This window comes from Pipistrellus kuhlii, unplaced genomic scaffold, assembly GCF_014108245.1.
Source record: "Pipistrellus kuhlii isolate mPipKuh1 unplaced genomic scaffold, mPipKuh1.p scaffold_m20_p_13, whole genome shotgun sequence".
Classification (NCBI taxonomy): domain Eukaryota; kingdom Metazoa; phylum Chordata; class Mammalia; order Chiroptera; family Vespertilionidae; genus Pipistrellus; species Pipistrellus kuhlii.
The window spans coordinates 18,191,055-18,208,925 of NW_023425438.1; the positions used below are offsets into that span (position 1 = coordinate 18,191,055).

General features: G+C 38.0%; 1 protein-coding gene across 5 annotated transcripts in view; it reads right to left on the reverse strand.

Annotated features, from left to right (window-relative positions):
• The window catches only part of THADA (THADA armadillo repeat containing), a 283,517-nt gene extending 268,008 nt beyond the window's left edge, over positions 1-15,509 (reverse strand). For 4 of the 5 annotated variants that reach the window (XR_004987407.2, XM_036435157.2, XM_036435155.2 and 1 more), the window contains exons 1-11: positions 14,663-15,509; positions 11,582-11,675; positions 11,204-11,298; positions 10,123-10,253; positions 8,606-8,754; positions 8,459-8,491; positions 8,171-8,219; positions 6,870-7,057; positions 4,698-4,792; positions 3,387-3,607; positions 1,368-2,074 (exon numbers count right to left, since the gene is read on the reverse strand). Coding sequence is in view for 4 of the 5 variants with exons in the window: in XM_036435157.2 (XP_036291050.1) it covers positions 1,368-2,074; positions 3,387-3,607; positions 4,698-4,792; positions 6,870-7,057; positions 8,171-8,219; positions 8,459-8,491; positions 8,606-8,754; positions 10,123-10,253; positions 11,204-11,298; positions 11,582-11,657 (1,744 nt within the window). In the remaining variant the exon portion in view is untranslated. The remainder of the gene's footprint in view (positions 1-1,367; positions 2,075-3,386; positions 3,608-4,697; positions 4,793-6,869; positions 7,058-8,170; positions 8,220-8,458; positions 8,492-8,605; positions 8,755-10,122; positions 10,254-11,203; positions 11,299-11,581; positions 11,676-14,662) is intronic. The other variant, XM_045580694.1, reaches the window with a different exon arrangement.
• Positions 15,510-17,871: the final 2,362 nt, after the last annotated feature.

Here is a 17,871-nt window from a genome sequence, read left to right on the forward strand (position 1 = left end):
GCAGGGCTGAGGGGACTGGGCGCCGCCATCTGTGGCTGTGGGTGCCGCCATCTTTGAGAGCAGGACAGTCAATTAGCGTATTTCCCTCCTTATTGGCTGTGGGTGCCGCCATCTTTTGTGATGGTGTGAGGGTCAATTAGCATATTCCCTATTTATTAAATAGGAGGATTAAGATTTGCATTATGAATAAGGATCATAATTTTAGATATTAATTACCGAACTGTGCTGTAATGCAGTGACTCCTTCAGAGTTACAGAGTCTCCATGGGATGCTTACTCCTATTCTAAATTATTACAGATGGCTGTTTCCTGAGGTCATGCCTCTCAATGTTTTGTCTTTTTCCCACAGGCAAAAACTTGCCACAGCCAATTTACCTGTTTAACCTTGCCAAAACAGTTTTCAGTTACTGTTTTTATCACTTCAATATTTATGTAAAACACACATTTACTCCATTCTGACAACCAAATAACAAATAAGAACTTGACAAAAGAATTTAAAACCTAGTGCAGTAGTCCTCCTTTATCCACAGTTTCACTTTCCACAGTTTCAGTTACCTACAGTCAACCATGATCCAAAAACATTAAATGAAAATTTCCAGAAATAAACAAGTCACAAGTTTTGAATTGCACACCATTCTGAGTAGCGTGATGACAAATAGCACAGTCCCACTCTGCTCAGCCCAGGATGTGAATCTTCCCTTTGCCCAGTGTATTCACACTGTGTACCCTATCTGCCATTAGTCACTTAGTAGCTAAATCAGTTAGAACTGTTACTATATCACAGTGCTTGTGTAAAATAAGTAACCTTTATTTTACTCAAAATGGTCCCAAAGCAAAGAATAGTGATGCTGACAATTCTGCATGCCAAAGAAAAGTCGTAAAGTGCTTTCTTTAAGTGAAAAAAATAGAAGTTCTTGACTTAATAAGAAAAAAGATCGTATGCTGAGCTTGCTAAGATTTATAGTAAAAATGACTCCATGAAACTGTCTAACTTATAAACGTTATCATAAGTATGTATGCATGGGGGGGAAAACATAGTATAAATGGGGTTTGGTACTATCCATAGCTTCAGGCATCCACTGAGGGTCTTTAAATGTATCCCCTGCAGATAAGGAGGGACTACTATAATAAAAAACAAAAACAAAAAACTCTCATAATCATAAATGGAATCAATCCTAAGCTTGTAGAAATGACTTGAACCAAAAAACTCTATTCAGCTATGTACAGTAACATTTGGTTTCAATCTGAAATCCTTAATGTTAATATCCTTCTTTACTACTTAAACTTGAGTATAGTCAATATCTGGCTGAGTAACTATATTTAAGAATTCTAATTAGAAATTACTAAAACAGAAATTCATTTTCTTACCATTTTTAGCATCGGCAGAAGTCTGAAGAATCTTTACCATGTAGCTTAAGCTTTCAGGGTTGCAATTCAATAATTTTGGCAAGTAATAATCAATCACATAAGATTTTTGATCCAGACTTCCTTCACACAGTATGTGAAGGAGAGGAGAAACCCAAGTCTCATGCCACTGATCAATCCAAGTACCGTCGACAGCCTGAGATTTCAAATGAGTCTTGTGATTTTTAAACATGGCTTCTAAGAGGTCACTTGCATAAGGAACCAGTGACTGGTCTCCCATCACCTCTAAGATCTGCGATGGAATAGTTTTAGCTAATGCCAAAATATGTTCAGTTCCTATGCAATCTACCAAACAGCCAAGGCATATGTACTTTCCTTTAATATGCCATTCCAATTGCAGAAGACTCTCGGTCAGTTCAAAAATGAAATGATCAGCGGCCAAGTCTGATTTTTCTAGCTTTGACTCTGCAACAGTGAGCTGGTGCATTTGGAGAATGTTTCTGAATATGATTTTGGTTTGGTGTCTCAAAGCATCCAATGGATGTTCCCAGTGGGTATAGACATATTCCAAAAGTCTTCTAGCTATGCTTGAATTCCCGTTCAGACTGTCCTTGAGGCTTGGGGAACTTGATTCAAGAGCATGTATGGCTGAGCTAGTCCAAGATGCCAAAATTCTAGACAGAAACATTTCTAGAGTTGATTCCTTGATCCTGAAGAAAAATGAGCTGTGTTATTATAAAGTGACTACTAAAAGAAATTTCACGTTATAATCATTTAAACTTTAGAGATAAAATACAAAGAATGATCAGAAAAGCTAATCATTATTAAATGTACAACAAAAATTATAAACAAGACCAAAAAAGACCTCAAATTTGTATCTAAATCTATTCATCTTATAAAATAAATAAATAAATAAATAAATAAATAAATGATACAAGGAAACTTTTGGGGGGTGATGTAAATATTCATTCTTTTGATTGTGATGATTGTTTCACAGGTATTTTAAAACACATTGAGGAGCTAGGGCTGGGAAAAGTTAGTTGGAATGAGGTTTCTGAAAATCTTCTGAAGTTGATTATAGTGATAGTTGCATCACCTTGTGAATATGTAAGAAAACCTGATACAGACACTACAAATTGTATATTAGTTAGTTTGTTGTAAAATAACAAAATGAAGAATAAATTTTAAAATATGCACAAAATTTAAAAATATGTACAATTTTAAAATACATATAGCCCTAACTGGTTTGGCTCAGTGGATAGAGCATCGGCCTGTGTACTCAAGGGTCCCAGGTTTAATTCCAGTCGAGGGCAGGTACCTTGGTTGCGGGCACATCCCTAGTAGGGGGTGTGAAGAAGGCAGCTGATTGATGCTTTTCTCTCTCATCAATGTTTCTAACTATCTACCTATCTCTCCCTCTCCCTTTCTCTCTGTAAAAAAATCAATATAATATATTTTTAAAATAAAAATATAAAAATACATATAAACTGAAAACCATATAGTTTATTTTAGAACACTAGTTTTCTCCCTTTATCTACATGTTCATTATTACCAAGCTGTTCTATGGTTTGACATGTAAAGCACATGAACACTTTCAGGAATTATGGCAAGAACATAAAAAAAATAATAATAAAATAAAATATAATTCAATGAAGTCAAAAGACTGGGGAACAGTTCTGGCTCAGGTGCTTCTTAGAAATATGCTCTTAGCCTAAAGCACTTACTTTTCTAAAGCATTCACTTTACCCATTCAAGAAACGAGGTTTCCTAACCCAGCTACCAGACATGTAAAGATCACACTGAATTACCTATGATAAAGTTGTTCAAAACTATAATGCACTATACATATGGAAATATTCTCCTAACATCTCATTTTTTCTTGTTCTACTCTCACACCCACTTCATTCCCTTTCAATTTAACCAACCACTTTTCATTGAATTACTAAGTACGCTGGCTCAGTTGCCATCTTTCAAATGTCTGACAAGCAAAATAAAATATGAGACACCAGCATCAAAACTCACTGTGAACTCAAGGTGAACAGAACATGCACAGTATTCACGAGCAGGGCCTCCCCACTCGGGCCCATCCTGCCATCCTGCCAGTCCAACATGGTGAGCGTCCCCTGACACAGGAACAGGAGGGCTGACTCGGAGACATCAGCACAACAAAGACTCCTGCAGGAGTGCACAAACCACTCCGGGGCGCTCGTGCAGTCCACAGAACAGAGAAGCAAACTACTGATCTGAAAAATATAACAGAGCTAATACATGTAAAGCCTCTAAAACTTTTCAGAGATATTTCAAAATACTAATCCAAAACTCTCTTTCCCCATAAACAACCTAAGAAATGAACCTAAAGGTGAGAAAGCCACAAGTGTTAAGTTTATTATAACAATAGAAAACAAATAAAATCTAAGTACATGAACCAGTTTGCTGATTTGAATGTACTGGTAGAGCACAACACATCGCCACCTGGAGGTAGATGAGCTTAACTAATGCTTTTAAGAGATGATTTAGAAAGAAAATTTTTAATTTTATCCAATAATTACTGTGTGATCTCAGAGCATGGCACATATCTATTTTGTATAAAGTCAGGCAAGGAGCTAAAATAAGTTTCTAGACAACAGTAAAGGAAAAAAACTGCTAGTAGTAAATATAAGGATTGTGGCCCAAATTATCAAATTATACTCTCCATATGATCAAGTTCACTGAACAACTGATTCTAGCAGGCTTCCTGTCTAAAATACAATACTTGGGTTATTCTTAATAAAAAAATTAATATTTATAGCCGAAACCGGTTTGGCTCAGTAGATAAAGCGTCAGCCTGCAGACTGAAAGGTCCCAGGTTCAATTCCGGTCAGGGGCATGTACCTTGGTTGCTGGCACATCCCCAGTAGGGGGTGTTCAGGAGGCAGCTGGTCGATGTTTCTCTCATCGATATTTTTAACTCTATCCTTCTCCCTTCCTCTCTCTAAAAAATCAATAAAATATATATTTTTTTAAAATTCATATTTATAAAAAACATATTACTATATATGTGGACATTAACCTCTGAATATTTTATAATACTGAGAGAACTGAACAACCAGCTCTAGAAAAAACTAGAAGAATACATATAAAAAAAGTTGATAGTGATTATCTTTGTGAGATGAATTTATAGGTAACTGTTGTGTTATTTCTGCTTTACCTGAATTTTTGCAACTGCCTCTTATATATGAGAAAAAGGTCATCAGAAAGATTGAGCAAAAAAATTTAATTCATTTCTTTAAAAATATTTTTAAACATGCATCAAACTACCAATAAAATTCAATTCTAAAAAGGAGAGGCACTCACCAAGTCAGGAATCTTTTCAGGTGGATGAAACATAGCCTTAATAAAAAGAATAACAGCTAATCCAGATGTACTCTGAATTGTCCGCAAGAGGTCATCTATTTGGCAAAAATAAATAAATAGCTTGAATTAAATAATGATGGATATTTGGTACAGTAGAAAGACCAGATGCTGCAGAATAAGAGCCCTGGCTGCAATTTCCAGCCTGACTACTTCTAGGTGAATAGGCCTTAGAACTCAGCTCCCAGAGACTCAGCTTTCTCTTCTATAAAATTGGAAAATGTAACTCCTATCTGACAGTTTTTATAAAATTTAAATGAATAATGAACACAAAGACTTTATGCTCAACTCATAAATACTCCTTCCTTTCCCCTCTAACATCCAACCTTTCTTCCTCTTCATCTACTGTCCTAACACATCTAGCAGCAACATCGTTTGTCCCCTCCCCTCCCCCAATGCTTCTGAATCCCAACCCCACTACATTACTTTTTCTTAGCGATTTCAGGGCTTCTGTAAAGAGCTTGCATCAGGGCTAATTACAAACTCTGCTATCATTAGCACTGCACCCAATCTTGACTTGCTATCTTCATTAGCCTCTGGTTTGTCAGAAAGTATACTAAATAATAGGGTGAATTATTTAACCTGTTAAAAGATTATAAATACCCACTATAAGTTGCCTACTAATTAGCCATTATGTCTTTTATCCATGTTAAAAGAACTATGACTTTGATTGAGGCATCCATGTGCCCAGCCAAAGGCAAGATAATTGCTTCCTCAATCTTCCTTGCAATTAAAGATAGCCATATAAGGGTTCAGGCCAATGGGAGGTAAGCACAAATTTCTTGGGTACTTTTGATTTCCTCATTAAAAGCAAAGATGCAACTGGCCCACCTTTCTAACTTAAACAGAGACATGCTGCCTGAAGTTACAGCAGCCATATGACAACCATGAGGTAGCAAACTTGTGGAGGAAAGCTAACATGCTTAAAGGCCAAAAAGCAGAAATACGTGGGTTCTAGACTGTCTACAGTAGTTCTGGATCACCTGCTCCTGAACTTCTTGTTATGTGAGAAGGAGGGGAGGCCCATATACTTAAGTCCAGTTTTCTGCTTATAGCTAAACACTTTACTCATACAGGAAGCTTTACACGCCTTGGGAAAGTAGCATTGATTAGATGCCATCAACTTTTCAGAAAAGAGGCTACCTTAAATTAAAATCATGTCTTCTCTGCATTTCACCAAGTAGTCATTTTTTTTTTCAGCAAATATCCTCAGAAGTCTATGAATTATGTCTTAATAAGAATAACTTTCCTTTTAAATCCTTTCATAATAATGATGTCTTTAATTAAAAAAAAAAAAGTTTTATTGCTCAAATGTGCAGCTCTAAACACTGTAACTTAGTCTCGTTCAATCTTTAAAACTTCGATATGTGTCTAAGTGTCTTTTAATCAACATGTACCCTCTCCACCCCTTTCTTTTTGTTACAACTGCTCTGAGGAACTCTGGCCTCCAGACCTGTTAAGCTACCCACAATCTGGATATTGCATTTGTTGACTCCTGATGTTCCTCTGTAATTCCTGAAAATTGGCAGATGACCTAGAAATAGGGCCAGTCTCAAGTTCAATCCCTTTGGTGGTAAAAGCAAGACTCTAAGGGGCACATTGTGTCTGGTGATATTCTAACTCTATCATTTCATTTTAATTTATTAGTTGAAATACTCTAATAAGAAGACATGTCTTCTCAGTGTTTGATTTCCCAGAGGTACAGTTCACATGAACAGAATACTAGTAAAGAGGCATAACGACCCGCCTCACAATGACTACTGAGATAAGGAGAAATGTGTGGATTACACCCAACTTTCCATATCTTCCTTCAAAATTCGAAAATTTCTTCTCCAGAATTTTCTTTTGCTACTTAAAGTCTGTGGCCTTTCAACATTAAGACTATTAGGTTTTCTTCTTTGTATACAATACATGCACACACTTAGAAAAATCCTTCAACCTTATCCATTGCTGAATTTGAAAGAAAAAGCATTAAAACCTTGTAATCCCAGGCCTTTTCCCACTTTGTGGGACTGAGGAAGGAGAAGTCCTACATCTTTGTTAAGTATTATATATTTCATACCATTATTAGCAAAAATTGAGTGTCAATGATAATCATCATTTTTTTACACTTACCATCACTTAAAAACTTGGTAAAAATACTCAGCAGTTCACACATACTCTGCCATGTGGGAGAACTGGAAATGTTTGAATTAATTCTCTGGAGGCCTTGAACTTTCTGTACTAACATTACTGAAACTCTAATGCCTACCAATAAGTCATTCATCAACTGCGTTTGAACAATATGATTTCCAGCAAATTTTCTACAATGAAGAAAAGACATCATTACAAAAGAAAAGTCAAATAAAAATGTCACCATTTCTATCACTCTTCAAAACAGCACATTCAATAAAAGGGGGTGTTGAAGTTTATAACTTGTTATTAATTTTTAATTTGTGACCAAAGCAGCAAACAGAAAAAAAGCAACTTGGAAGAAATAGAAACTATGTCAAGATAAAATATTTTTAAAAGCTTTCATTAATATCTCCAGAGAGATTACAGAGAGTATTTCATCACAAACTAAGAACAAGATGCTATGAGAAAGAAACTTTCAGGTAACCCTAATCGGTTTGGCTCAGTGGATAGAGAGTCAGCCTGCAGACTCAAGATTCCCAGGTTCGATTCCGGTCAAGGGCATGTACCCTTGGTTGCAGGCACATCCCCAGTAAGGAGTGTGCAGGAGGCAGCTGATCAAGTTTCTAACACTCTATTCCTCTCCCTTCCTCTCTGTAAAAAATCAATTAAAAAAAAAAAAAAAAAAAAATATATATATATATATATATATATATATATATATATATATATATATTTTTTTTTTTTTTTTTTTTTTTTTTTTTTTAAAGAAACTTTCAGGTAGAGAAAAGAGTTCTTCCCTTTCTGCTCTGGCTGGTTTTTCTCAGAAGTTAGAGTGACGGCCTGTAGACCAAACAGTGGCATGTTCAATTTCCTGTCAAAAAGCACATAGCTGGGTTGCAGATTTGATCCCCAACCCTTATTGGGACTGGGTTGGGAAGCAACCAATCAATGTGTATCTCTCACATTGATGTTTCTCTCCCTCCCCCCCCCCTCTCTCTCTCTCTCTCTTCCTCCCTTCCATTCTCCCTGAAAATCAATGGGGGGAAAAATATCCTCAAATGAGGATTAACAAGAAAATAAAGAAATAAATAAGTTCTGCCCTTTCTCATTTAGTCTCTTAGTAACTTATATTTTTAAAAATTGAATCTCAAACCTCTAGAAAATGAATTTAAATAATCTGGTCTAACATTTATGAAGAGGGATAGAAAGGAGCACATGGTAGAACTTTTAAAAATTTTCCTTTGTACAAAGACAACATACAAGTACAAGTATGCACAAGCATGCAAACATGTAACACTTGCCTATTTTCTTCTGTGATTTCAATTAAACTCTTCTGTAGAAAATAAAGCACTGAAAGGAAAAGAATATAATGACAAAACAGAATTTAAAAACTTTGAACTTTAACTTCAGAACAAGAAACTATTTTAAATCAGTTACCTAAAATGATATCATAGTATAGAAGTAGAAATTTGAAAGAAAGGAACATGATATACCTTACTTTACTGCCAAGAAACTTAAAAGAACTTGTTTCAAAATATGACTCATACAAGCAGTCACCTCTCAGAATAAAGTAAAATAATAGGACTTACCATTTTCAAGAAGATTATTGACACTTGTTATACCTGTGAGAGAGAAAATTAACACTGATAAGAAGTTTCAGCACCAAAATTAACATCAGTTAAAAACAATGATGTAGTGACTGGTATTAACCAGGAAAATTACTAGAGCTGTCTTACCCAACTTAAAGTTCTCCATACAGGAAGATATATTGTCAATTACTTTCCTATAAGAGTATAGATCAGTTGTATTCAATTCTTTCTGAAGACGAGAAGTAAAACTTTGTATGGCCTCAGTAAGAAAAAATTCAGGTAGGCAATTCAGTGAGCTAGAAAAAGAAGCAAATATTGAAATCTTGACAACTCAGTAGTATAAGGCTATGTGAAGAAGGGGAGGAATCATTACACATGAAGGAATTACTGAACCAGACCTTCACAATACTGCCAGAAATTAACTTAAGACTATCCTCAACAGAGTAACCAGAGTGATATTACCAAAACATCATATTATTCCTCTACCTCAAATCACCTAATAATGTCCCACCCAAAGTAATAATCAAAGTGCTTGCAATGACTTTTAAGACAGTGTTGATCTGGTCCCACCGTTACCTCTCATCTTGATCCTTGTTCACTATTTCTAGCTACATGGTCTTCCTTTGTTCCAACAACATGCCAAAGCCTTTGCTCTTGCTATTTCCTCCACCTGGAACAGTTTCCTTCAAATATAACCAATAATCATTCCCTCATCCCTTTTGAGTCAATTTCAAATATCACTCTATCAATAACTGAGCAAAGATATCTAAAGTGATCACTGTTTTAACTCTATCCCTCTTCCCATCCTTGGGTTTCCCTTTCCCTCTTCTCAGCTTTATTTTTCTCCACAGCACTCATACCACCTAATCCTATATATTTTGCTTCTTTATCTTGTGTATTTTCTAAATTCCTCTTAGAATGTAACCTTCATTCTAGACTTACTCACTGTATCCCCAAAGCCTCGAAGAATACTTTGACACATAGTAGGTGATCAGTAAAAACTTACTGAATGAATAAATTAAATTTTACATTAATTAATCTAAATCAAAACCAGTAGGCTTTTTTTTTTTAAAAAATCTGGCTAAACAGTCCTGAAGTTTTTCTAGAAGAAAAAAAAATAAAAATGGAAATATTCTGAAAAAGAAGAGCCACTAGAGCAAGCATGTCAAACTCAAAGGCTAACACAAACAAATAAACATTGCATGCAGCAAATATGACATGCTTGCACTAGAGGGATGTCTTGCTCTGATATATAAACTACATTGTCAAACTATAGTAAATAGCCCTAACTGGTTTGGCTCAGTGGATAGAGCATCAGCCTGTGGACTGAAGGGTCCCAGGTTCAATTCTGGTCAAGGGCATGTACCTTAGTTGTGGGCACATCCCCAATAGGAGGTGTGCAGGAGGCAGCTGATTGATGTTTCTCTCTCATCGATGTTTCTAACTCTCTAACTCTCTATCCTCCTCCCTTCCTCTCTGTAAAAAAATCAATAATATATATATATATATATTTTAAAAAACTATAGTAAATAAAAGTGTGGTGTTTCTGTATAAACAAATAATCCCAGTGTAAAACCAAACCAGGGAAAAGAAATTTTTAATATTAGTTATTTTTTATCTAATTGAACATTTATATGGCCCAATTCCCTTCCTTTTTCTCTTACCTTGCCAAGACTTTCTTCAAGGGATTCTTTATACTCAAAGAAAGATAAATGCCTGCTAAAATATCCAGGCAACTTCTAATAGTGGGATCACACATGCCGTTTTTATCTGCCTTCTCCAGTAAAGGAACAATCTATAATCCAAAAAATTCAAAGTCATAGTAATTTTTTAAAATATAAAGCATAACAAAGTAACATGGATTCAACTACTCTTTTTATTCTCAATTATAATGTGAAACTAGAGGCCCAGTGCACGAATTCGTGCATGGGTAGAGTCCGACTGGCCTACCCCTATTGGGGCCGATTGATCAGGCAGGCTGGCTGGTCAGCTGGGGGGAGAGGACATGGGAGGTTGGCTGGCCGGCCCCACCCCTGATCAGGGTGAGGGTGAGCCCATTGGGGATTATTGGGGGCAGGGCAGCTGGGGAGAGGGGCTGTGGGTGGTTGGCCGGCAGGCCCTAGGCCCTGGTCAAACTCCCAGTCTAAGTCCTATTCGAGGGGACAATTTGCATATTAGCCTTTTATTATATAGGATATTTTCTACTCCACACTGTTAAACATCTATTCAGTATTTATTAACATGCCCCCAATTCCCACTTTACCCTCCAGACCCACCTCTATTGAGAATTACAGACCTGTCAATGACTTAAGGTACAGAAATTCTGTAGCACAACTGAAAAACCAATAATGCATTTAACTGCTTTCCAAAAAAATATTATGCAAGTTCAAATGATAAATCCTAATATTGAAATACTTGTAAGGACAGTCTTTATATTTTAAGTTAACTTTTTAATGTGCCTGCTAAATAAGTTTGAAGATTCTGATTAACAGAAATCATTTTTTAAAAATTTCTCGCCACAAAAGGTATATTCAGTTTTCACATTATCCTATCTACTTACAGTCCAATGGTGATAAAAACCTGAGTATGGCTTCTGTTGCTACTTTGAATAAAAAGACATACAATAAACAGAAAGAAAAACCTAGTATTTAATGCTACATTGATATTAAATAATCAGGACTCAAAACTTAACAATTAATTTTAAAAGTCCATAACATGCATCCATGAATATCAATTTGGCTTTACCTGTTTAACATAACGGATTTGTGACACTCCATCGGTGAGTTGTACACAATGTAACAGCAAAGAAGCTAGATTTTCTCTTTCCACATCAGCCAAAGCTATATAACATACACACAAAAAATGTCTTTGTTGATTTAACAGTATATGGATATGAGTTTGCCTTTGTTATGCATTCTATAAAATTTAAGTATTTATAAACCCAAAACACCAGGCAGAACTTAGCCTGAAACAGAATTTTAAGAAAGCCATTTTACATCGAAAACTGAATATAAAGAACATGGGAAAAAATAGATAGCAAGTTTGCACATTAGGTGATATGAATTCCCAGACATAAAATACTCTATTTGCAACCTAGAAAAGAAATAGTCAGAAATCACTTACTTCTCAAAGTTTCAAGGTCCTGATGACAAACGGTCAATGCAGTAACTTGTATTTCTTTCTTCTTCTTCACCACCATCGTGAAAGAAAAGAGACCCTGAACGAAAGAAGAGTTTAAGGTATTGTCCTAATGCAGTTCCTGAACCTGAGCACCATGGATATGTTAGGCCAGATAACTTTTTGCTGTGGGGTTGTTGTCCTGTGCACTGTAGGATGATTAACACATCCCTGGCCTGTACCAACTAGATGTATCATCTTCCTCATACCAAGTAGTGACAACCAAAAATATATCTCCAATTATTGCCCCATGATTCCCTGAGGAGCAAAGCTGCTATCGGTTGAGAACCACTGGTCTAAGGATTTCTGCTTTGAAAAAGAAAAACTCTTTTTTAAGCTCAAAAAGAGTTTATTATTATCTACGGTTAATTTTACCTCCTATAAGCCAGTCTTTGTATTTTAAAATACAGCAAGCCTTCACTTTAACAATAACAAAAGAAACTAGCATGGTTTTCCAAAAGTAAAGTGTATCTAACTAACCTCAGTAACTTCTTAGACTGGCAGATCAGGAGACATCATAACACACTGTCTCCTGATTGGTGCAAAGTATTTAATAAAGAAAAAATGTGCATGCTGTCCTTGTGAGTTTGCTTTTAGTGAACAAACAAGAGTTTATTTTAGTTACTAGGGTTCATCATGGACTGAACAAATGTACTTGAAAAACACACACTAGTCATACCATGCCATCTGGAGAGAAGTCACTAGGGAAATGCCACACAGGGTTCTTTTCTTGGTGCAGTTAACATTTTTAGCAATCTATACAATGCAGACATCAGAGGACATAACATAGTGAATTTATAAAAGAATATAATGTTGATTTATAAAAGATACAAAGCTGGGAGGACATGTTGGATGAGGATTAAAAAACAGCCCAATGAACTAGAATAAATTTACCAAGATGAACTATAAATAAATGTAAACTGCTGCATTTAGATCAGAAAAACATAATATAGAAATGCAGAATGAGGGTGCAGGAGGAGGTGAAATGTGACTTGAAACAGTTCAATATGTTGTTTGAAGCAGCTCAATGTGAGCCAACATTAGAAGTCAGGTGGATTTAAGGAGTGCATGATTCCTTGGTTATCCCACAAGTCAGGTGACATGTAGAGCATTAGGTGCAGAGACGGAGGCCACATCTTAAAGATCCATAATAAATAATGGAGCTTCCAAAGACCAACCAGACTTCTGAAGGGTCTTGAAAGCACTGCCTTCAGAGAAGAGCTTAGTTAACCAAAGGTGGTCTGGAGAAAAGGGATCAGGATAAATGTCTTAAATGGCTCCTGGACTGGTGAGGAGAAAGGGGTGTAGATGTCTTTTGTATATATATAACAGAAAAAGTACAAGCTTCAGGGAGGCAAATTCCAGCTCAATTCAAAGGAAGACCTCCATGTTCCAAGTATGGAACGGGCTGTCTTTTAAACAGAGAACTCCCAACACTGGGAACATCCCTTTTCATTTGGACTCCTGTTAGAGTCTCCAAACTGGTCTCCTCACTTCCACCCTTGCTTCTGAAAATTCCATTCTCTTCACAATCATCCAAGCAATCTTTTTTAAAAACTGAAATCAAATCTAATTACTCTCTCCAGCTTTCCAAAGGCTTCCAATTACATGTGGAATAAAATCCAAACTAGAAATTTTGGCCATCAAGGACCTAAATATCTGGTCCTGACTTTCCTTACACTTCATTTCAAGTTAATCTTTTTTTCACCATCTCAGGGGCTTAGCTCTTCCTGCTACTCTTATTCCTATCTAAGGGGCATTGCATGTCCTGATACCTCTGCCTGTTAATGCTCATTTCATCAGATCCTTGCAGGTTTCTTTTAGAATAACCCCTCTAAGAGAACTCTTCTGTGACCATTCTATCTAAAATGCCACCATTCCTATCCCAGATGGACAGCTCAGTTGTTTAGAACATCGTCTGACACTCCAAAGTTGTGGATTCCATCTCTGGTCAGGGCACATACAAGAAGCAACCAATGAATGCATACGTAAGTGGAACAACAAATTGATGTCTCTCTCTCTCTCTCTCAAAATTAATTTTTTAAAAGTGTTTAAAAATAAGTAAAATGCCACCATTCCTACACACACACAAGTTCCATTACTTCTTCTTCATAGTATTTACTGCTACTTGAAATTACACTGACTGGATTATTTGCATATTGTCTGTGCTCCCTAGCAGTAAACTCCATGAAAGCAGCAACTTCCATCTGGTTTGTCCACTGTTTTAATTCTCAATTCCTAAAACAGTACTTGGTGCAGAGTAGAGTGCTTAATAAATATTAGGTTAAAACATGTGAATTAATGAACAATGATTTATCAGAGATGTTCTAGAAGTGGTGCATGCCTTTCACGGCAGAAAGGTGGACTTCCTAGTATCTAAAGTATATTCTACATGTATGTGACAAGCTAGTCCTGACACTAATGAACTGTGGTCCAAAATTTGCAAAAGGAGATATCAATATAGCAGTGGCATGTGAAAAGCCACTTAACAGAAAATAGTAATAAAAATGGAGATCCTTGGTCAAAGTTTAGAAGGGACAGAGACAGATAACTGGGGAGACTATTCTCTGGTAAATGGGGAGCAAGTCTGCAGCAGGATTTGATCTTGGAAACTTCGAGACCATACAAAAAAAAAAAAAAAAAAGCGACATGCTTATGTGTGCTCAATGGATGCCCACACGTTTGTCCCGATGAACGCTGCCTCCCGCGTAGGAAAAACCCGGCGTCCACCGCAAGGCACTGCTTAGGTGGCCAGAAGATGCTCAGCAAAGTACACTCCTCCTGGGTTCTCGGGCAGCTTCCCTTTGCAACGCTCCTTCACTCCCATCTACATCTTCCTGGCTGACTCCCACACACATTCTCTAAGGCAACTTTCGAACCGTGTGGAGTCCGTGGAATGACAGGTGAAAAAATATATATATACACATTGGTTAAAACGCTGTTTCCCAGGAGACCTAAGCGACCAGCAATCAGTTTCACGACACTAGAGTCTCGCGATGCTAAGGAACGGGAATTGATGTCAGTCACCTGGCGGCCCCTCACCCGGCGATGGAGAGTCACGCGCAGCCGCGGGTCTGGGGGACAGGACGCGGCGGGACAGCCAAACCTCGTGCCCGTGGGCGTCGGAGAAGAGTCGCCTCCGCCTAGATGAGTCCCGGAAGCTCGTGTAGTTCTACGGTGTTTCGGTGGCTCTCAACGTGGTCTGCCAACTACCGGGTCACAGCGACGGGAGGGAAGCTAGAGGACCTGTAGGAGGAGTCATCGCGAGAATTGAGCTCACGGAATCCTCCAATCAGGAGTCCGGAAAGGTCTTGATGTCACCGGGGGGCGGAAGTCAGAGTGGGGACTGGGACTCTGACTTGAAAGAGTGCGCGGTATCTTAGCCGGACTAGCCTAACAGGTTGGGATCCGGCCCACCTCAATCTCAGTAGGGCAGCTACAACTGGGGTTCCCCCTCAGCTCCCCCCACATCTCAAGTGGTGGGAAACACCTTTTGCTCCACGCAGACACTCCACCCTTCTCCCACTCGGCTTGCTCACGCACAGAGCGGGAGAAAACTGCCTCCAGGAGGAGCCTAACAGTGTTAAAGCCTGCAAGGCGCTGCGGGCAGCTGCTCCCTCAGCCTTTGGGGAGATCCCTCTGGTGAATTGCACCCCGATCGTCCCTTCCCTCAACCTCTGTTCTTGCAGCGCGGACTCAGACCTCCTGTCCCAGAACTCCTGGGAAGTCTGGCCCTACCACACAACATTCCCCAGCGCCCCTCCTGGTCCCAAAGAGAAGGAGTTCTTACCATTTGCAACAGCATGGATGGAACTGGAGAGCATTATGCTAAGTGAAATAAGTCAGGAAGATATTACATGATCTCACTCATTTTTGGAATGTAATGGACAACAGAAACTGATGAACAAAAACAAACAAACAAACAAACAAACAAAACAGATCCAGAGACACAGAAACGTTTATCAGACCATCAAACCTCAGAGGGAAGGTAGGGAGGGTGGGAGTAAGGGGGAGAGACCAACCAAAGGACTTCTATACATGCATATAAGCATAACCAATGGACACAGACAACAGGGAGGTGAGGACATGGGGGCGGGGGGAGATAATGGGGGAGAAATGACACATGTCACACCTTAATCAATAAAGAAATTTAAAAATAAATAATTGGGGGGAAGGGTAGCCTGCAAGAGTAGGTAGGGGGGTGGGGCGGGATTTGATCTGCAGCCAGAAGAATTTTGACGAAAATTAGAAGTATTCTAATTAGAAGTATTGAATGAGCTATTGTATTGAATCAAGTGTATTGATTCATTCAGCAAATAGATAAGTGCTATTGTCAGAGTGTTGCCAGCCGCTAGCCTTGAAAGTTACCCACTATTTAGAATGCATATTTTACACAGAACTTTAATGATAAACACAAAACTTAAGGGCCAAGCACTACTCTAGGAGCTGGGATGGGGAAAGATCTGGCATAGACGCTGATGCTTTGTTCAAATGCAATTAATTTGCAAAACAACTGAGAAACATTACAGTTCCCCAAACCTTTAGTCACATTGGTGATCTTAAGTTTTTATTATTACTTTTCTGAATTTTATTTCACCTTCCCTTGTTTTTCTTTGTAGATTTGCCACATCTGTATGTATCACTATGGAATACCTTATTTTGTTTGATTTTGAGCTTTTTTTATGGAATCGTTTTCCCTGGGACTTCACTTCCTTCAGAATTGCTTTTGGCATTCACCCACATAAAAGCAAGCCTCTGTATTTCTTTCATTTGCTGATATCCAGTATTCCATTGTTTAATATACCACATTCATGTATCCATTCCTCTCCTTTGGAGATTCGGATTGTTGGTAAATGTGTGCAGAACTTTCTCTACAGGGTTGTTTTTATAATATATTTTTTTTAACCAGGATAGATAGTAAATACATTGAGCCCGACCAGTATGGCTCAGAGGTTGAGCGTGGATCTATGAACCAGGAGGTCAAGGTTAGATTACCGGTCAGGTACATGCCTGGGTTATGGGCTCGGTTCTTAGTAGGGGTATGTGAGACAGTCAATCAATGAATCTCTCTCATCATTGATGTTTCAGTTTCTCTCCCCAACTCCCTTTCTCTCTGAAATAAATAAAAATATATTTAAAAGAAAAAAAAGAAATACATTATACCTTGAACCAAGTACACATAAATATTTGCAAATATACAACTATTTTGTTTTGGGAGAGTCAGCAAAATTATTCTCCAGAAACCCGTACTGTTATTGTCAACAAATTATTTAGTACAGGTTCACGGTGGGAATTTTAATAATTTCACAAGCCAAATAGCATACAAAATATCTCTTAATAAACCAATTTTAAAAATAACATACTCCAAATAATGACAAGTTAATCACACTATTGATCCAGACCAGAAAAGATGAAGGAAAAATGTCCACATTTAATATGAGGTGTACCTTTTATGAGGAAGAACTCCAGGAAAGAAGGCAACCAACCAAGAGCTGATCTCAAGCTGTCAGTGCAAAAGCACTACATGCAGTGGCTAAAGAAAGACTCCCCAAAGATATCCGTGTGATCATCTTATTTGGTACAAGGGACTTTGCAGATGTGATTAAGGGTTTGAGATGAGATTATCTTGATATACCCAGATAGGCCCAAATACAAGGGGGCATTTTGGAATTTAGACTGCAGTCCCTTATTTTGTGTTGGATCACTGGGTGCCTGACATAGCCCACACTTTTAACCAGATTTGAACAGAAGAAGAATGGCCGCTTGGCCAAAGTGAAAGTGGATGAAGTGGTAGGTTTCGTGTGTCACATGATTCCCGAAGCTCCTCCCCTTGATACAATGCCTGGTGAGGTCAGACTCCTTCACTAGTTGGGCTGCAGTTGTATTTCTCCAGCACCTGAGTAGCAAGCTGTCTGCACATTCTCAACACACATTTTTTATCACCACCTTTCAGTCATACGTGGATCGGGCCAGCTGACAGCTATGATCTCTTGGGGTGAGGGTAGTATGGCTCAGGCCAAGTGGGAGCTGCCACTACCTTAGTCCAGGTGCTTGTAATCCTGTACCAACTTTCTTGGTCCTCTTCCCACTTTGGCCAGTGGTGTGGGAACGGGTGAATTCCAGCAGTGAAGTGACCATCCCGCAGCACTGTGAAAAATTCATCCAAACTCAGCTGCTTATTCCTGCTCTCAGCACAGATAAGCAAGAAAGGCAGGAGTTGAGGATTCTTGGAAAGA